This window comes from Cricetulus griseus, chromosome 6, assembly GCF_003668045.3.
Source record: "Cricetulus griseus strain 17A/GY chromosome 6, alternate assembly CriGri-PICRH-1.0, whole genome shotgun sequence".
NCBI lineage: Eukaryota > Metazoa > Chordata > Mammalia > Rodentia > Cricetidae > Cricetulus > Cricetulus griseus.
In genome coordinates, this window is record NC_048599.1 from 74809909 (window position 1) to 74831580 (window position 21672).

At 38.8% G+C, this 21672-nt stretch overlaps 1 protein-coding gene across 12 annotated transcripts in view; it reads left to right on the forward strand.

Moving 5' to 3' along the window:
* Positions 1-21672, forward strand: part of Cd44 (CD44 molecule (Indian blood group)) — an 82984-nt gene that overhangs the window by 45728 nt on the left and 15584 nt on the right. Inside the window, exons 5-15 of one of the 12 annotated variants that reach the window (XM_027422375.2) lie at positions 374-595; positions 4387-4512; positions 6404-6520; positions 7866-7991; positions 10274-10387; positions 10859-10975; positions 13771-13899; positions 15344-15466; positions 18506-18607; positions 20296-20385; positions 21138-21335. In XM_027422375.2, the coding sequence (XP_027278176.1) occupies positions 374-595; positions 4387-4512; positions 6404-6520; positions 7866-7991; positions 10274-10387; positions 10859-10975; positions 13771-13899; positions 15344-15466; positions 18506-18607; positions 20296-20385; positions 21138-21335 (1464 nt within the window). The remainder of the gene's footprint in view (positions 1-373; positions 596-4386; positions 4513-6403; positions 6521-7865; positions 7992-10273; positions 10388-10858; positions 10976-13770; positions 13900-15343; positions 15467-18505; positions 18608-20295; positions 20386-21137; positions 21336-21672) is intronic. The other 11 variants (XM_027422377.2, XM_035446272.1, XM_027422376.2 and 8 more) reach the window with 11 other exon arrangements.

Sequence of the window (21672 nt, forward strand, 5' to 3'; positions counted from 1 at the left end):
CCAATGGAGCCTCCAGGTATTTTAACTACTATGCCAAACGCATATCACAGCGTATCACATGCTGCTTATGACCTCATGCAGAAAGCAGTGCCATTCATTCCTTTACTAGCAGGGAAACTGAAGCTTGCAGGGTTACCTTATCTAGACAGATCTGAAGCTCAGATTCAAATGTGGGGGCTCCCTAGTACCTCAACTTTCTCTTCCCCATTTCCAGAGCATCTCACCGACTATATCTCAGCACTAGTTAGACAGATGTTTTTAAAGCAAAAGAAAATAGCTTCAAAGTTGTGTCCTACGACAATCCACTGTCTTTCTGGTACTCAAAATATGTATCAGCTGTGAAGTTCTGAAGGTGCCTCTCTGTGTCCTTCAGCTATTGTCAACCGTGATGGTACCCGCTACAGCAAGAAGGGCGAGTACAGAACACACCCAGAAGACATCAATGCCACAAGTACCATAGATGATGATGTCAGCAGCGGATCCTCCAGTGAAAAGAGCACCTCAGATGGCTATGTTTTTCACACCAACCTTCCCACTGTACACTCAACTGGAGACCAGGATGATCCCTACTTCATCAGGAGCACCCCAGCCACCAGTAAGGAGAAGGGAATTGCTGTGTTTTTCCTATAGCTGTTCTTTGACAGAATGCCAATGACCCTCCTGAGTGATGCACACTCTAGTGTTTGTTTCCTGCCATCCTTAGACACCTAGATCTGGGTGATATCATTTGGGGAGTCAGGCTCCTGTGCCTGTCTACATCCCTGGTCAGTGTGCACTGACTCCTACTTTCCTTCACATTGCCTCCACCTTTAGTTCTGTACCTCTTATCTTGGGATAAGTACTGCCATATTGGAAGAGTTTCCCGGGGAGGTGCCTCTTTTCTCTCATTCCTTATGACTGAGCAATGCCTTAGACCTCTTACAGGAAGAATCTCTGGTGTTGATGGTTTCATTCTTGTGGTTTTTCACTATGTGCAAGACTATTCTACTAAAGTTTCGGCTGCAAAGTGTACACTCCGTTCTAAAGATTCCTTTTACAACCCTGCCTTAAAGTCCTATGTTTAAACCTGATTTATTCTCAATTTTCTGATTGTATAATATCCAGTCATATTCCTTAACCAGAATTGTTTAAACTGTTCTGTTCTTTTGGTCCAAGGAAACAAATATGAAGGATTTTATTTTTTCAAACATAATATTTTTATTGATTATTTGGGAATTTCACATAATGCACCAGGATCACAATCACTTGCCAGTCCTCCCAGGTCCAACCTCCCACCCTTCAGACCTCCACAGAACAAAAAAACAAAGAAGAAAAGAAAAAAAAATATATACCAAACCCATGTTGTGTTGCCCATATATTCACTGGAGCATGGTCAAACTCACAGTGGTGTGAGGGTATTTCTGAGCACCTTCGTCAGCTGCAGAGTTCTAGATTTCAGTCTGTTAGGGAAGATCCCAGTGCTCGTTGGGTATGTGGGGTGACAGCTGGGGAAGGCTGTACATGCGGCTGCATTGGATGACACTGGGTTTGTGCAGTTGGACTCTGGTAGAAAGGTGTTCAGAGCTCCTTATCTCCTCTGTTTCCCTCTCTGTACTTCCTCTATTGTTTCTTTTAGAATGAGGTTTCAGTTGGCTGGGCTCATTCTGTGGAGGATTATTCTAACCAAAAAGGGAAGTGAGGTTTTCTACTGGCTATCCTAGTATGGTGTGGATTTTCTCCTTTCCTGGCTGCAAACTCACAAGGGGTGGAACTCTGGCTTCTTCGTGGTTTGGCAGGAATGTACTGGCTTGTAAATATTCAAGGTAGGGCTCTTTTTACTCCATCACTCAGAAGCCAGGAAGCCTCCATAGCACTCTGATATAAGTTGAACTCACTCAGCAGTGTTTTCAATTTCTGTTATCAGGCTGCTGAGTGAGGGGAAGGGGTAATGTGAACAGGTGCAGGATTCTAGTCATCCCCAGAAAATTCTTTGAAGTCTGTCAAAAAAAAAAAAAATCCTCCATCAGATTCTGGGGCACTAGTGATAGCTCAATAGGTAGAGTGCTTGCCTTGCGAGCATGAGGACCTGGGTTTTTTGATCCCTGGCATACACATAACAACTTGAGCATGACAGCGTGCACCACACCTACAACCCTCATACTGTGGAGACAGAGATAGGAGAAGCCCCGCAGCTTGCTGGCCAGCTAGTCTAGTCAAATGAGTGAGCTGCAGGCTCAATGAGAGATAACTATCTCCAAAAATAAGGTGGAAAGCAATCAAGAAAAACATCGTTATGTCAACCTCTGGCCTCCACATGTGCACACATACACAGTCTTCAGTCTTACAAACAATGCATATCTGTTCAAGCATCCCACACCCTCCAATGTCATTTATTCTCTGATGGTAACTACGGTTACAGAGTAATATTAAAGAGAAGCCAGGGTGAGTGAGGTTTTCCTCCATTCACTCCATATTGTGTGTCTTCTCTGCTCCAGACACTGCAGGAGTTTGTGGGGGTCAGAGGTGGATCCACCTTCATGGATACAACATCCTAGCTCAGAATTCAAAGGAAAGGAGTGTGTGAGGGGTAACGAAAACATAGCTGAAGATTTGAGGGGAAAAGGAGTTTTGCTACAGAGCACGTGGCTCAGTTCCTTTTACCAGGCGAGAAAGAGAAGCTAATTCGCCCACCAGGTTAAGTTTACTTGTACATAGCATGTGATACGGCAGAGTTGGCACTGATAAGCTTCTGCATAGAATGCTACTTTCTGAGTCCAAAGAGGAGCTTCCCAAGGGCTAATTTATCACTGTTGGGCAGAGGGTTGAGACATAGTGAGAGGGAGTGGATGCAGATTAGCATGCACAAGAGCTAGGCTGGCTGAGGACATGGAAAGAAGCTGTGTTTGGCTTCACCAGCCCATTCCTCCCTTAAGGGTGCTCAGTGGGTGGCAACAGGAAAAACTAGCAAGAACAACAGGCTCTGTAGACTTGGGTTTTCCCACTGGCTGTTAATTTATAAATGTTGTTTTTGGAAGAGTCTGACTGGAGGTGTGTCATCAGTCCCTTCTTATTGGTCATCTGAAATTCTCTGGAATCAAGAAGCCTAAACTAATTTAGGAAATAGGCTCCTGCCTTGGAAGGCTCTACTTCCTGTCTTCTGGGTGTCAAATGAAATAATTTGTTTTCCGTCTCGCATGACCTTACTTGGGTGGGGCAAAATGGAAACTGATGGCTAGACTGACACTTCTTTCATTGTCTCCTCTCACACAACTCCATGTAGGAAGACAGAAATAATGCTCATTTGTCTCAGTGTGTCCATTTCTTGTTAGCTGCTTTTTCTGGGGTACTTGAGGGTGAGCTCTGGAAAGTAAGCATCTTTAGTGCAATTTCTAGTAGTGGGAAGTCTGTAGACTCTTGTAGGTACCTTACTGGGGGGCATTGTGGGTAACTTCTATCTCTGCTCTCACTAATGGCATCTTTGGCATTCGTTATTGTGTGATGTCCCTGTTCTAAACTGGAGTTCACATGGGATCCAGTAGATTATCTGTGCTATGCAAGAATTACCTGCACTATGAGAAGACCGTCTATTTTTGAGAGGTGTTTGATTTAAAATGTTTTCTTTTTAAGTCTCCAACAGATTCAGACATTTATCCCAATGGCATTTGCCATTTTGTTCCTATGGGGGAACATTCTGGAAACCAGTCAAACTTGAAAGTCAGATGAAAGACTTTAATTAACAAGTTTTAATTAATATATGCTCTTATTATCCTTTCTCTAACTTGAACAGAGTTCAACACGTCTTTGCTTTTATGAGTTTTATGTAGGAATGTAATAGACAGATATTGGAGAAAATGTCATCTAGTGAAAACATTTTAAATATGAACTCTCTCCAAAATTCTTGCCCAGCTATGAAGTTTAACTTGTATTTGATGAGTGAGGGTGGAGCTTTGAAATGGCCATTGTCACAGGTTACCTGGGTACAATACTGAACAAATAGAAACGATGCAGACATTCATAAAGACCCTCTGAAGATTAATGAATGGAAGTCATTGTAAGCTCCGCTGCACTGAAGACATCCAGATCATGGTTGAATGACAGTGCCATTGGAGAAGAGCAAATCACTCTCCATCACAATTAATTTGCTGCTTGAGTTTTCCCCTGGTCATGATTTGAGGGAGTTAGAGTAGAAGACTGAGATTCATTGAACTCATGCCCTAATCTGCCCTTTTGACTCTGTCCTAAGATTCTGTGAAATGTTAGGAGGCTGGAAAGATAAAACTGGGTACTAATTTCCCCTTTTAAGTCCTCATCCTATAATAAATAGCGATATTGTATATAGGGCAGAGAGTACAGGTTTGATAGAGGAAAGGGGAATCTCACTAAATGATATTTTCATAATTAATCTAGTTGCCTCAACTGTGCACTCAAACAGCCATGCAGCAGCTCAGAAACAAAATAATTGGATATGGTTTTGGTTTGGTAATTCACAATCCACGACTCAGACTCAGGAGCCCACAACGACAGCAACTACAGGTAAATTATTGTATCTTTTGCTTGTCAGCTGCCTTCAGTGAGGTGTTAAGGATTGGTGTTCATTATCATATTTAGACAGCATCCTTGCTGGCATCAGGTGTTGATATCATTTAGTGGCCATGGTGACCTGTGGATCTAGTGTCTCCTCAATGCCTTACTTTCATTTTGGCAACATGAACACAGTCAGATTCTTTTTCTTATGACTAGGAGAGTCATTCAGGAGGTGACCTCTAGAAAGACATCTACTAACCAAATAATCATATCAAAAACACAGAGAAGTACTGATTCGTAATAGGAAGGATAGATTTTTTTATACCTTTGAACACTGAAACCTTTTATGAAAGTTCTAAGAAATGACAGTGACCTGTTGCTTTATATTAGCATGTAGGGGTCACAAGTAAATAGTGGGGACATTTGGTCATTAGTTCTCAGGTTTTTTGACTTGAAATCTTTGCCTGGGGAGTTGGGAAAGTGAATCAATATATAATAATGGGAGGTAATAGGGATTTTTTCATTTATTAACTTATGTTGACAGGTAATATGGCCATATTTCTAAATAGGCGTTCTCTCTGTAGACAGGGTGTCATAAAAATGGAAAAATAGCCTCATGCATGTTCTCACCTTGTAAGACACTGATAAACTAGATCCTTCCTTCTTTAGTCACATAGGAAACCCTGCTGTTGTTTTGCGTGCTTAGCACATCACAGTGATCAATAGCATGCTGAGGCAGACAGGTGTAGGAAAGAGATGGCAGAATAAGGAAATGCTGTTTGTTATGCTGATATGTATGATACATCTTCATGGGACAAATAGTGTGAACCATGGGGTTCTGTGGCTGTTTCATCTTTAATTGTTTCTCGGCTTTCTTGATAACTGGCAAAAGAAATTTCACTGATTGTTGTATTTGGAAACTTATGGATGGCTTCAGCTTTCTCTGCTTGAACTTATTCTGGTTTTTTTTGTTTCCTATTGTTTCATATTCCCATATGCATCACGACTACATAATTGGCAACCTTTGGGAGTGTTCAAATCGAGACTATTGCTTTGGTATTGGTGGAGTCATTGGGTCCCTTCATGTATTCCTGTTTTTCTTGGTACATTATACTATATTTTTAAAAAATGGACTGCTCTTTCTTGCAAAGTACAGTGCTGACATGAAAATAATTATGGGCAATGTCTCTATGGTATATGCACCCTCCTTGGAAAAAGATGGGAAGACATCTTGTGTGTCCCTCTTCTCACTTGCATTTGGGATTCATGGGGTTACATGCCTGCGACTTCTGGCAGAATATCATACCCTAAACTCATGGGAATGATATTGGTTGGCCACCTTCAATTGTGAAGAACATCAAAGGGCTTGGGTTCCTAAGAGCTGGTCTCTAAAATCACAAATGATCAGATTTGGAGAGGATCTTAAATTTAGTTCAGTCTTAAATTGTTTAAAATATCGCCTGATGTTTTAATTCTAGTTTTTAGAAGAGCATTCTATTTCTGAAATTCTCACCTCAGGTTTAATTTGGCTTCCTGGGGAAGGAGACAAATATTCAACCCTTGTTCTATTTTATAGACTGGCACTTTAGATAATTCTCATGAATTTTTTGAGACTTCTCTGTTGCAGACTGGACTTCAGATAAGTATCTCACACCGGTTTTTCATCTTATGATGAAAACATGAACCACTCTATGTTTAAGGTCCCTCCACCTCTGACATTTTATTGACTTCAGTTTGGGCTCCTGAAAGAACAGAACTTCTTGTTTTTCGTTTCTTTCTACTACCTATGTCAAGAATAGCTGTCTCTCTGGATAGGGAGAGAGTGGAAACATTTACCATGCTATTTCTTAGGAACTGATAATTAACATTTCAACAATCAATTCAATCATGGTTACAACAGCCTTGATGACCACTCCTGAAACACCGCCCAAGAGGCAAGAAGCCCAGAACTGGTTTTCATGGTTTTTTCAACCACCAGAGTCCAAGAGTCATCTTCATACAACAACGAAGATGCCTGGTAATGAGTTACAGATACCGTGTATCATATGCCTGCCTGACAGCCTTTAATAATTCTCATTAACCTATGGGATGTGGTTAAAATCTAAATGCCATTCTGTCTTACAAATGTATGTGTCAATTTAGGAAAGACCAACTCTGATATCTTTATGTTTGTTTTAATATCACTAATACATGGTTTTTCTTTTCTATACTTTATATGAATAGATATAGCCTAGGATAAAGCTAATTAGGAAATTGTAAAGTGGGGCAAGTTTTTGGTAGTAACAAATATTTCAACTCTAAAAGACTGTCTGAGTGCATCCTCAAATTAGCAAAGTCAAAAAAAAATATGAGAATGTAAAATGACATAGGCACAGCTACCAAAATACAGAAGATTTCTATCAATTGATTTAGTTAGACACCAATAGTAAGAAACCAAATGGTAATCCCTTAAGATAGTCTGAATTGCATTCAAAAGTTAGAAGAATCCTTTTTAGAAAACAAAACAAAACAAAACAAAACAAAAAAACACCTTTTGCAGTATATACTGAGAAAAGGTCAAAGATTTCCAGTTTCTTTTTAAAAGTGGCATCCAAAAATTGAAAGTGAGAAATTCTCAAAATCTGGACAGCAGTCCACTGTCATCAGCCTCTTTAAGAGTCCTTTTGGTTGATTAATAAATGACAAGAATATTTCTGTTAACTGACCTTTTCTTCCTCGATGGGAAATTTTATTGAGGATGAATAGTGTTCCTTATATTCACATTAGGGACGCAGGATCTGAGGAAAGAAAAAGACTGAAAAATAGTATGTACCTTCTTAGAAATGTTGAAACAAAACCCCTTACTTCATATAACCAAGGAACCATGATAAGAAATAAAAATAAAACAAAACAAATGAATTTTAAAAATATGTTTTTAACCATAGAATTTTAGAAACTTGACATTGGGGTGTTTCTGAAAGTGTCTTGACTGCAAATAGGGATATGTGAAACCCTCCTATTCCTGTCCTGACACCCGAGCTTTAATAGAATATTCTAAAGATGTAATAAGAGAGACATCTGAAAGCAAGGGGGAATTTGCACGGGTCTGTGCTTTGTTGTGTTTTTCTCTAACTTCTTAGGTAGGCTCTACCTATAGTTATTCTTAGCCTCCTTAAAGAATATTGAGTTGTAAAGATCATGGCCAATTATTTTAATGTGTATTATCTTAAGATATGAGGCTTTACAGATACACAAACCTACGCTTTCACTTTCTTCTTAAAATCTTGGGAACTCCATAACACCTCCCGGGCCTGACTTTCCTCCTTGGTTGAAATGGGTTCCTTGGTAGCCAGCTCAACTACTAATGCAAGTCACCACAACAGGTACGGAGTCAAATACCAATCCAACAGGCTGGGAGCCAAATGAGGAAAATGAAGATGAAACAGACAAATACCCCAGTTTTTCTGGATCAGGCATTGATGATGATGAAGATTTTATCTCCAGCACCAGTAAGAATAAACAATTACAGTAGAACCATATATGCAAGACTTGTTGAGGGACCTAGGTGATGATACAGTATCTCTCTTGGGAAACAGATGATGCAAAAAATGAGTGAATCTATGATTTTACTTTAATACCATTCTGATGAGATTTTGTAGGAGGAGATAAAATGGAAACCAAAAATATTGCTGAGAAAAATGGGTCCTGAAGTTTCCAACACTTCGTGTTCTTCCTGTCTTATTTATCAATGTCTGCTCTTATAGAATATCTGCATTCTCAGGTGTGACTAGGGAATGACATATTAAAACACTACAACAAATATTCACTGTGTCCCTGCTGTGCCAGACAATGAGAACAAAAGGATGGAAAGGCCAAAACTTTTGCCTACAGGAGGCTCATGGACTGCTGGGACAGATGTTAATGTGACTTGGAGGAGGGGAATTAAAAATTGCACATGATCCTGAATTGAAAGTTTGGGAGGCCTTGTAATGGTTTAAAACATAGGCACTAGATATCAAAAACTTCTTTAATTAATCAAAAATGGTTGAAATCAAAAGAAAAATTCAAAAAGTTTAAACCAACTTGCCAGACACTAATATAACAGAATAACAGTAGAAGGAAGAATGAATGCCAGCTAAGCTTTAAAAAAGACAGTGTTAATAAATAAAAGCAGATAGTGACACCACTATGTAACCATGTGCAAATTTGTGAGCTCTATAAAATTTCCTAAGGACATCAAGAGGGAGAATGTAGAGAAAAATATCCTGTTCTGCCCTGTGACCGATTTCCCTAAACTTATCATAAGCTAAGATTTTGCTGGACAGAGATGAGAATCATAAACCTGATTCAATTAACATTTGGAGAAAGGATTTTGGGGTACTGTATCAGCTACCTTAGAGAGCCAGAGCTTTATCCATCCCATTACAATTGAAGGATTTCATTCCCAAGTGAATAGCACCTAGTGAGGGAAGGATCTAAAAGCAGCTTGTGGCTTGAAGACATCTGAGTGTGTGGCATTGATACAGCAAATAGTAGAGACAACCCAGATATTCTATATAAAGAGTTAAGTGGTGCATTTCTCAGGCTGGAGCCTCTGCAGAGCTTAGGAACATTAGAAAAGAACCCAAAGAACCCACACACATTGAGTATTACTATGACAGTGTCTTCTGGATTCAGGATGTAGCTTCCCTAGACATCAATCTCAAAAGAACCACTTACAAATGTGTTATGTCACACTCCAGGGGATAAAGTTGTCATGTCATCTCCCCCCATATTTATAGTGTGTATTCAATTTCACTTTTCTACTTAGCACCTAAGCCTTTTAATTCAACAGGATGCCCTCTTTCTCCTGGAGGCTTGGGCTAACTATCACTTTTTTCATGCTTATTAGAAATGTGGTTAATGACTCTAAAGTATTTTCTTAACTTATGAAATTGTTTTGTGTTACCAAAGTAAAATTTGAAGGAAGATGAACTTGCAAATAGCCTTTTTACAAAAGATACAATTTCTGGCATTGCCGAACCTTCTATCCCAGCCTGCTTATTTTGCATGACATTGGCATTGGTGAACTGACATGTCTTTGTTTTCCAGTTTGTTGTGCTGACTGATGGTGGACGGTTACTTCTTATTCTTTCCTATGAAACTGTATACCTTGGTTCTTTTTCAGTAGCTGTGAATGGCTTGCTTATAATATGTTCTTTATTTAATGAGGATCTTATGGCTTTTTGGTATATGTACAGGGGTGGGGGGGGAGAGTAGTTAATCCATATGGCTTTTCAAGGCAGAGATTCTTTCCAAAGACCATCGACATGAAAGCTTTGGCTCTTGTGGTTATGTCTTTCCCCAGCAAAATCACTAACAAAATAGTGATTCCTGTGTTATAACTCAGCTATCAACCTCTACAGCTAGCTCACCTACCAGTGATACCAACAAATGGCTTCCAGATGCAGAGGGCTCCTACAATTTGCATGGATGGGCAAAACTCTTCACATCTTGGTCATTCTTGGTGGAGGGCTAGTGTCTTCAAAGCTGTTCTTCCTGCTACTGCAACCTCCTTGACTATTTTATCCAGAAGATCTCATGTCCTAAATGCAAAGGACATTGAGATACAAAACAACACGGTGGATGAAGCTGAAGGCTCTTTCCTTTCTCCCCATTTCCACTCAACCATCTATACATCCTTGTATAGATGAGCTAATGTGTAGACTACAGAAGAATGAAATGTACAAAGCAAGCAATGAAGGCTCCAGAAATAACATTTTTCTAATTGCTTCAATCATCATTATCACAGTTTCATCCACCCCACGGGTTTCTGACCATACAAAACAGAACCAAGACTGGATTCAGTGGAAGCCAAGCCATTCAAACCCAGAAGTACTACCTCAGACAACCACCAGAATGACTGGTAATGAGTTACGCACATTTGTTAATGATACTTTCCCTCAAAGCCTATGATACTGTGAAGGTCAAACATCTGGACTCCGTGGGAAATTTAATTAATTTCCTTAGCGAACTTTCCCTAGCGAACTTTCATGAGGGTACTCAACTCCACATGGGAGTCATTTATTAACTATACTACCTGGACACAAGTCATTTTATGTCATTTTGTTATTAAAATTACTCCATATGAATGGTTTATTGTACTGTCTCTGACAAATTGGTTATTCTGGAATAATAAGTAATATCATAGAAATCTGTACCTGTTCATTTTCTCTGGAGACAGATTAGTGAAGTCACTCAGATTTATTGAGAGTAAGTACTCAGAGATAGTACTTAGGCATGGGACCAGTAAATAACATGTACTTCAGTAGAAGAAAAGGATTATTTAAGACTATTTGATTAAAAGTCACAGTGTACTTAACCATCATCACAACAGATATAGACAGAAACAGCACTATTGCTCATGGAGAAAACTCGACCCAGGAACCACAGCCTCCTTTCAATCACCATGAGTATCAGGATGAAGAGGAGAACCCACATGCTACAAGTACAAGTAAGAAGGACAATGCTCTGAAGTTCTAGTACCCAAGTTAGCAGAGATGCTGTTTAGCTGTTGGCCACACCTTTTGTCTCTGCAAAGTAATTTATCTGCAGAGCCTGAAAGGGGCCAGATCTGCCCACAAATTTTAGAAATAAGGAAGAAAGATGACAAGTTAGTTGTCAGATTTTCAGAGAGACCAGAATGCTTACAAAGTGGATATGAGATGCTGTTTTTTTGTGTCAATGATTCCTAAGGGTTCTGTTTTGGTGGTTGGTATGTGATTTTGGAGATGTGGTACTGGGAGTGTGTTCCTCAAGTATTTAGTGTGGGATCTGGAAGGAAATCTTCATGAGTGGGCAGATCTTTGAAATCAACTTCAGTGAATACCTGTGATATATCCAGTTTCTTTATTTCCATACTCTCTTCCTTGCTCTGTGGTAGAATAGTACCACTGTGTCCTGGAAACTCAGGCCTCATACGGTTTCTCTTCAAGTTCTAAGCTATCCTTTGGTTAAAAAAAATTCAGGGCAACTTGGGAAAGGGCCTGATGATCCTATTGTTATTTCTACTTATAGACAAATATCTCAGGTTTTCCAAAAACAATCTTGTGTTTCACCACTGGATTATGAACCTAGGACAAGAAAACAAAGAAAAAGTGAAATGTATTCATCTTTCATCTGTATCTCAGAGAGATGTCTACTTTATTTGGGATAAAACTGATCCTTGCAATAACATCTTGTAGCACTTTAAAAATTATAGTTCAACCACCACTTTCATATTCTTGAATATTCTTAAAAAGGAAATGTAAGAAACAGTAGCTTAGGAACCAAAGAGCTGAGGATTTCTTGGTTCTAGGGATGTGTTCAGTCAGTCAAGGAAAAGTTAGAGACACGGGTTAATAAGTTCTGGGCATTGTACTGAGTGTCTGACAGACATTGCCTACTCACCCTAGTTAATTTGATATATGCATAAAGATTAAGGGTTGAGTTAACCAAGAAGTAGACTGGTGAAAAAAGAATATAGATGAAACAGGACCCATTCCAGTCTCCCCTGGGTTCTAACAGCTCTCTTATCAATTATTTTTGCATTAAGCAGAATGCTTAATGTTTGCATTTAAGCAGAATGCTATTTAAGAAGCTTGGATTAAATGCATCTAATGTAAAAATATGATGGATGTGGAGTAAACTTACTAGGAGATATTTGAAAATCTAGATAGAGTTAACAAACAGAAGTTACCATCAATGATTGCAAAATAGACAATAGTAACCTCTGGACTTCATCAAGGGGGCATTACAACTCCTAGAAAACAGTCAGCCCTTATGGTTTACAGTGGAAGTTCTCTGTTTTCCTAACCCATTCCTGACTATACTGAAAACACCAGGGCATGGTTGGACACTTGAAGGATTAATTATACTTACACAATAAATGATAGAGTGAATGTAGATACATGTGTGTGTTGTGAGCACACATGTATACTTATTTATTTGTTAAACTTTGAGTAGCATAGCAGTCCACTTTCTAATTTTTACTTTTAAAAATAATTACATTCAATTTTTTTTAACTTTATTACTTGTTGCGAGATAGTGACTTAACTAATGGAAAATAACTAAAGATTTGGGCCTCCCTCCCTTTGGATAATTAGTTAATCCCAGGAATGGTTTGGAAAATGTAAAGGCAAAATTAGCATGAATTTCATTTTAAAAATATATTTGCTATTACAAAATCACACAAACCATTTTCTAAGATAATGAGATACAGTGAATTTTGCAAGTCATGAAAGTTATTTTGGTTTGGCAATTTATAGGCTCTAATTTTCCTGATGAATCAGAAATTTGCTATGAACTGTTACAGATGAAAATGTCAGTGGCTTTCTGACTTTTCCAGGAAGCACTCTGATGGGATTTTATCCCAGTCATCTTGCCTTTTTAAAACAATGTTTGAAAGGTTAAGCCTATCTGATGCTGTTATTATTTATATAATTCCCCAACTGGCTAGAATAGTTTTTTTTTTTCTTCCACTGAATTAGCTTTGTTCAGAAGAGATTTTACAATTTTAAACGTCCCTAGACAATCACATGACAGTAACATCCCAGGCATCCCCATAGCCTGCATGCCAGCATGTTTCTGCTGAGTGTGGTGATAGGTTGTGCAGCCTATTTGCAAATGTCGCCTACTACAATAGTGTTGTGAGTTGTCATGTAACACATTTCCCACTGCAAAAATCACTGGAACACAGAGATCATTCTTCCAACAGAAGCTCTTTCTGGCAGAATATGTGAGGCTACAGACAATATTAAAACAAGAATACTTAGACTTCATAATATACAGGCTAAGGTCTCATCCTGACTTTGTGCTACTCTGGGTACATGACTTTCAACAAATGAAATTTCTTTTCCCATCTGGAAAATTAAAGGATTGGAAAATTAAAACTTTTATTTCTGGAATCTACCTTTCAGAATATAAGTAGCTTATCACCAACTATTATTGTCATTATCTACCTATCTATCTATCTATCTATCATCTATTATGAATGTATGTATGCATGTATGTATGTATTTATCTATCATCCATGTATCTATGTATGTATGTAGCATTTATCTATCATCTATATATCTATATGTGTATGTATATAGTATATATATATATATATATATATATGTGTGTGTGTGTGTATATGTGTGTGTGTGTGTATGTATGTACCTACTTACCTACCTACCTATCTATCTCTACCCTTAATGTAGACAGACATATCAGAGGGTTTGTTAAGAACCTAGACAATATGGCTCACCATCAGCATTCTCCTCACAGCCCAGGCAGCTCCTAGTAGTACAACAGAAGAAGCTGCTACTCAGCAAGAGCAGTGGTTTGAGAATGGATGGCAGGGGAAGTACTCCCCCACACCAACTGAAGACTCCCATGTGACAGCAGGGGCAACTGGTAATGGAGGGTTTCACAATGTGGGTGGAAACTACTTTCTGAGTTCAATACTGGGCATTGGAAAGTCGACACAAAAAAAGACACTGAAGGAATTGTCCAAGGTGTTTGGTTCCTTAATACATCACATTGAAGTAAACATAGATCCAGAGTGTTAATGTTCTTAACAAGCTACCTGGACAGCCATAGATAGACGCACATGAAAAAAATAGATTTAGTCTCTACGTGTGTGGTTTTCATATCTAGTTTGAGGCATCACCTAGTGAGACAATGACAAAGGCCCTCTCTAATGAAAACCCCGTTTCTGCTTCCTAAAACTCACTTACTATATAATACAAGTCTGTTTTTTCCTTATATTTTTGTAAAGCACTAAGCTTATAAGAAAGAATTTTATTAGAAATCTAGTGTTGTGGGTGGATTCAAGCATTAGAAGAAAAAGAAAGATCCCTGGGTGATGTCATCTGACCTTTTGTTCTTACCTGTTTTGAATATCTCCTCGAATGTACAACTGCTTAATCACATTTACAAATAAAGTCATCTTCTCCATTCTGGAACTGTGGGGTTGTGGGAATTAGATTTAAGTCTTATCATCTGTGAAGGATGCCAGATGATAACATGTCTCTGCAAGCCCCTCTGCATGATTCCTTTGTCTGTGTGATTAAGCGTTGTGATTCACCCTGCCCTGCAAAGTGTGTGAATTCTACATTATCACTTGGTATCAGTGGGAAATATCTCCATGTTTCCATCTGCAATGTGGAATCTGATACATAACCTCTTTGCAGTGCAGGGCAACTTGTAAATGAATCACTAGTAGTTTGGTGACTGGCTCCTTGGTGTGTTTGTTTCTGGGGAATGCTACTGTAATCTTTCTTCCTGTACTTCTCCAATGGCACAGAATGAAACAAAGGCATAATCCACGAGTACCTACATGCCATTTCTCATTGTTAGAAGGCAATGTTTCTGATGGACCCCCTCTGTGCTTTTGTGAGAAGTAGCACTTTCATGCTCATCCCTTGGGAAGCCTTTACCTGATGTCTTCTGTTTATCACTACCAGCTCATGCATTTCACTGTGGGAGGTGATTGTCTCAGAGTGACATCATGCACTTGAGCTCTTACAAGGCTTTCTTTAGGGGACTGTGGCAGCTTGTGTTGACAATTACTTCATCCTCCCTTGATGCCTGTAACTCATCTTCTATCCATTACAGCACTTGTTAATGCTATGCATCCTCCAACTTACATGCTGGTGACCAAGAAATTGAACACAAATGAAACCAAACGTGGGAAAACATTCTAAACTGATGCAGCTCCTTTGTCCTCACTACTAGAAAGTGATTTTCATTATCTTCTCTAGAGAATAAAGTCTTTTTTTAAAAAGCCAGTCTATATATCCCTGCCCAAATGTCAATTAACATTTTGATGATTGTTTGAACTGCATGGTGACAACAGCATCAACCCACAACCATCCAAGTCAAAGAATGACAACCCAGAGTCAAGAGAACGTCTCCTGGACTGAGTTCCTCGACCCAATTTCACATCCAATGGGACAAGATCATCAAACAGAAAGGAAGGGTAAACGGCATCTGAAACTTTTTAATATACCATGTTTCTTAGAATCAACTATGTGTCTTTTCCCTTTGAAATGTACTGTTGATTTTAGTTCAGTCTACTTTCCTAAGCATCCTGGTGCACTTTCAAAAATTAGTTTGCTGATACAAATCGGTATGAAATAGATATGCACATCATCTGTGTGCACAGTTCTGGTCAGCAAGTATAGAATTTGCCAGGAAGGTTAAGGACTAGTCAGTCTTAGGCTGACAAGAGTGGAAGTTACTTACACCTAGGAGACAGGTGGGTTGTTTCTTACTTTAAGATGGTCTCACTACATATCCCAAGCTGGTCATCAATTCTTGATGATGCTCCTGCCTCAGTCTCCTGAATGCTGCAATTGCATTTACTATCATGCCTGACTAAGAAAAGGATATTCTTAAGATTCCTTCCTTTTTAAGTACAAAGATTTCAAAAGAAACAATAAAAATGGATTCAGTGATGTGACTGTATCCATTATAGATTCAAAGATAAATTTTGGTTTTGGTATACAAATCTAACTTGTGAAAAAAAAAAGGTGAATAGCTAATGTAAACAAACAATGCAATGACTCTGTAAAGTTATTTATTGTTGCCTCATTTAGAGATAATGTGGTATTGAAATATTAGTGATTTAGACCATTCTGGGCCCTCCTTGAATGGCTATGAACTTAATGAATAGACAACTTATACATGAGACAAAAACTCCTATTTTGTTAATGCCTTTCATTCTTATTGAAACACAAGCAATTTAAAAAGAGAAAGCAAAAGGTATTAGTTGTAGTTTTGCAAGAAAGGAGGGTTGTGAATTATTTGACTAATTTGCACATTTAAAAGCAACTTTCCTGTTAAAAGTAACAGCAGCAACCTGCTTGAGAGAAACACCAAGAATTGGTGGCCATTGTCCTCTTAGGATTCAACAACTGGAAGACTGGGTTTCTATTATACTCATGAGCAGAATTACATTTTTTAAAACAAAATATCCTTATCACAAAAATGTAACATTCCAAAATAACCAAATACAGGGTTTTGTAAATTTTTTCAGAGAAGTTTCATTTAGATGTATTTTCTGGATATAAATTGTCAGCCATATGCTCTACACATATCTGACTGAAATACATTCTAAAAAGTAAATAATTAATCAATCAATAAATAAATAAACTCAGCAAAACACCTCCAGAATCATTATTAAGTGTCCAACCTGAAGAAGAGAGAAAGATTCGATTTCATAGGTAAATAATCAAGTAAAAGGTGTTAGATCTCATAGGCAGTCCAAATATCCAGAAAGGAGCTCAATCTAGACTATAGGAGGATTTCTAGTGGTTAGATAAAGGCCAGCATTCCTCAAGAACTTGTGGAACCAGTTCCCATCTGTCAAAAGGAATCAGTTCCCTTAGCTCTGGCAGAAAGGACACATGGCTCTCCATTGACATATACCTGCCACTGCAGATCAAAGCCCATGTTGGCCTCCAAGATCCCTCAGTCGCAATTCACAAGTACTTGTTACAACATTTCAAAGTCCCCTGTGCCAGTCTCCTGGCTCTCCCCTCCCCACAGCTACTCACCCTCCTTATATTCTTACTTTTTTTTACTCTCTCACTGTGTTCTATTCTCTATCTCTTGCTATCTTGCTGTCTCCACTATTCTCTCTCTCTCTCCCTCTTTCCTAGCCCTGGCTATGTCCAGTCTTCTGGCCATGCATAGTCTACCTTTTCCTTTCTTTGTTCTGAACTCCTCCAGATGCCTCTGGCTGTTTCTCTCTCTCTCTCTCTCTCTCTCTCTCTCTCTCTCTCTCCTCTCTCTCTCTCTCTCTCTCTCTCTCTCACACACACACACACACACACCTACAATACAAACCATATCACGAAGTAGTCATGTCTGCAGTTTCTTTACTACGTTTCCTCACACACACATGACAGCTTCTATCGTACAATGACATGACAGTCCTCAAAGCATTTTTCTAATCAGAGGAAAAATAAACAAGGGTGGATGCAGACATTCATCAGACAAGGCCATTTCCTGGTAGGGTATCCATTTAAAATTTTGAATGGGGCAACTGGCCTTTCTTCTTTGAAATCCTGATGGTAGAGTGAGCCACACATTTTTCTCTAACAGAGATCTTATCTGTCTTTGCTTTTAGCATGCAAAGGCTGGAGTCCCAATGTGGGTGTCCCATATCCCAGTGCTTCCCACTGTTGGAACTGATTAGATCTCCCCAGAGGCAGTGGTGTGGGTGGACTGAGAAAATTGTAGAGTTAGCAATATTGATGGTGTTTATGGACTGTTTGGCCTTTATTTCACTCTGAACTTGTTATTCCAGCCCATAATAGATCTGTGATAACCATCAGAAAAAGCAGTCTTTTTAATTACTTCAGGGATGTTTCATACCACTCAATACTATAATCAGAACTCCCAAGATACGTCTTTCTTATATTTATGGGAAGAATGATTCTTGTTTGTCTATGGATACTTCCTGTTGTCTCAACATAGTTATATTGGGTAATGTGTATATTTTTTTGTTTTTTCTGTGTTTACGTTGTGAAGCAAAAATAAAAGAACAGAAATAACCAAATAAGGGAATTCAATGGCTGCTTAAAAACTTTTCTTGGTGTTGTTTTGTTTGGCCTGGTGAGCAGGAGGTGACAAAATGGTGCTTGTGTGTGTTATTTGTCTCCATGAGTCTGACTGTATTTGTCTGCCTTGGAGTTGAGCAAATTACACATGGGCTACATTTCTGTCCCTTTGCCAGGACTGTGAGCCTCATTGAGTGCTCTTGCAACTTCCTTCCAGACAAAGCAAAACAAGCAAACAAATATGTGATAGCTTTAACTCGACTCTGCCCTGAATGAAAACCATGAATATCCTGTGGTATTCTTAAAGAAACAATCATTTAGCATAGTCTGTACATGTGAACCTGTTTCTTTCCTCTTATCAGGCTGAATATAAAAATTGCTTGGCTGTATGACAATGGCCCTTGGGCAATGGCATAGGGAATAAGGCAGTAACACAGATTTAATTCCTTCAGATACGGACGCCAGTCATAGTACAACCTTTCAGCCTACTACAGCTCCAAATACCCATTTGGTGGAAGACTTGGACAGGACAGGACCACTTTCAGTGACAACTCGTAAGGATAATGACACACAGCTCTTTTGTTGACCTGTCTTCCTACTTCACATCTGCTCACATTGGTCAAAATGTCACATTTGGTGGTGGAATGGTGTGGTCTTTGTTAGGTGGTTCAGCTCAGGCAGGGGATGAATCCGTTTTCATTGGCTGTCTTTCTTGTATGGGTTCTTTAAACCTGACTTTATCTTCATTCAGAGTCTCCTTCAGAGCCAATGACTTTTTATTAGCAAAAGGATATGGAGGCTTAATTCATCTCCATGTTTCTTCTCCAACTCTTCATGTGAAGGACATTGAAGACCATCACTAGTAGATTGTTTTCTCTATGTTTTAATAGAAACTTTTTCATTCACACCCTTCTTCCAGCCAAGGAAGGAGAAAGATTGCGTTCATGATGGTGTAACATGAGGGCCAGATTATCATAGTGAATAGAGAAATAGCATTTAGACTTGAGAGGAGCAACAGGCATGTTGTTAATAACTGACCAAAGTGGCATCCCTGGAATTAAAAAGAATCATTTGCTAACATAGTTTTCTATCCTTAAACATCTGCCAAAGATGAAGGAATATGAAATTTTTAGTGTCCTTAATTTTCACCATGTGTATAAGGATAGCCCAAGGATCAACCCAAACTCATTCATAAATTCTTGGCAGATTATCAAAGAAATCTCCAAATTAAGAAGGCCTCATTTTACTTCTTGCTACACATAATGGTCAGAGTCCTTTATAGGAGACCTTTAGGCATAGGGAAAAAAGCCAGCAGGCATGTATTGACCATCATTAATGTAAACAACAGTAATTGGCATCAAAGGAGATATAAATAAGCCTATAAATGGCTCTTGCCAATGCAGGACTTGTATTTCCATTTTGTGTTACTGTTGGCTTTTGTTCTGGTGTTGGATTTGGGATTTGGTGAAGGTCTCTCCTGGCTGCATTTATTGGTGGTGGACATGGCTCATGGGCATGTTTTATATAGCCTTTGTACCCGCTCCTCAGAGGTCAGTCAGTGCCTTTCTTGGAAGAACACAAAAGAAACTTAAAACAGTCAAAGTAATTTCAGATATGGGCAATGATTCAATCCCAAATTGATAAGTCACTGAGGGCCCTGTGTTTGCCCAGGCAAGCATTTCCTTGGTGCAGTGAAGTGAAACCCTGTTATAGGCGAGATCACAGCCTATTAACAAAGAAGTAACTAAAATGCAATGCTTTCTACAAGGGAGTCATGTATTTCCCTGTAAAATTTTCTCTGGGTTAATTGATGGAGATGAGCTTTTTCTTTAGTGTTCGAAGACAAGCTACATAGCACTTTTTCCTTATAACTTCTTTGTTCACAATTTGGCAGTCTTAATGGTTGAGGAAAACTGAAATTAAAGCTCTACTTTTCATATCTGTGATTTTTGTTTCCTGGGGATCCCTAGTGTAGTTGGGTCAAGGTGCTCCAGGGAGGGCAAAGTTTTGGCTTTGGCTTCACTTTGGAACTGCACTAAGAGAAAAAGAAGCTAACTAGGGACAAAATATAATTTTTCTGTATATTTTTAACAATCGGGCAGATGATAAAGGGCAAATTTATCATTCTCCCTTTGTATCTATCCATCTGCTAATTCATAGCTAGATCATCAATGTAAGTGGGCAACAAAGGACTTGTATCATGGTTCCTAATTAACACTAACTTCATCCCTCATTGAAACAGCGCAGAGTCATTCTCAGGACTTCTTTACATCACATGGAGAAATGGAAGAAGAGAAATACCACTCAACAACTTCTGTTCTGCCATCTAGCAGTAAGGATCATAAAGCCCAACTAGCTTTGGTTATTTAGCAGAAATCAAAATGTTCTGGTATCTTCGGTGGTGGTACATCCATTGCTAATTTTTATACATTAGTTTTAATCAAAAGGTGTGTCTGGTGGTGGTCTCTGACTTTCCTGCTTTATAGACCTTTTAGAAGCCAATGTACATTAGGTACAAACTTTTCTGTTGAGTTGGTTTAGAAAATGATGATTGTTTCTATAAGATTTTCTGAAATTCATTACAATAATATTATTTCCATTTTTGTCTTCTGGACCACAACTCCACAATATTGGTGACTAAGAAGCAATGCCCTTCTGGCACAGAAAAGATTAAGTCAGTAGACTCAGGTCTTTTGGATCTTGAATTTATTATTCCAGTTGCAGACAGATGGAAAGCCAATGGTTTGTTTCTCCCTCTTCCTCAGAAGTGGATCCAACTGAAAATAAAGCTCGAAATCCTGTAGTACCTGAGTTCAAGGTCACAATGGGATTAACCTCCCCTTGATGACTCAGATAAATCTTGTAAGAAATGCCTCTTGTGGATAGTAGTCACCAAAATCTCTTCTGTTGAGTACTATCCAGCTGGTGTCTTTTGTAAAACATTGTTTTTATTCAGTACCATATGCTTTTGGTCTTGGAGAACAAGTATAAAGATGTCTCAGTAACTTTACCTTCTGAAGACAAGCACATGGTGGGTGGTGACCATACAGGCATGGACTTGTCATTGACTCCACCTCCACACAGCTAGGAGTGGTGGAAGAAGAGGTCCAAGCCTTCCCAAAGATGCAACTACTTCTCTGGAAGGCTACACCTCTCATTACCCAGACACAATGGAAAATGGGACTCTCACCCTAGTGACTCCTGCTAAGACTGGGGTCTTTGGAGAAACTGAAGCGACTGTTGCTGCAGACTCCGACTTTAATGTTGATGGCTCCTTACCAGGTAATTTGGTCATTTGTCATCTGGTTTGCTTCTCTGGAGAAACAATATATATTTTTCTTATTGTAGAGGATATTTTCTGTGCAGGCTGCGATTAGATCACTTTGTGCCATGGGAATGGTTTTCATCATTGATCATCAATTTTAGTGCCAGCAAACTTGGACTTATTTGAGATAAAATAATGTTTGCATCTCCTTGTGTAATCTCCATTTACTTTTTGTGACTTGGTTCTCATGGTAGGCTTTCTTGCTTTGTCTTTTCTTTATTCTGTGATACATTAACTTGAACCATGTGAAACTTACATTTTTGTGGACCGAAATAGTTAAATATTAGAAATTTC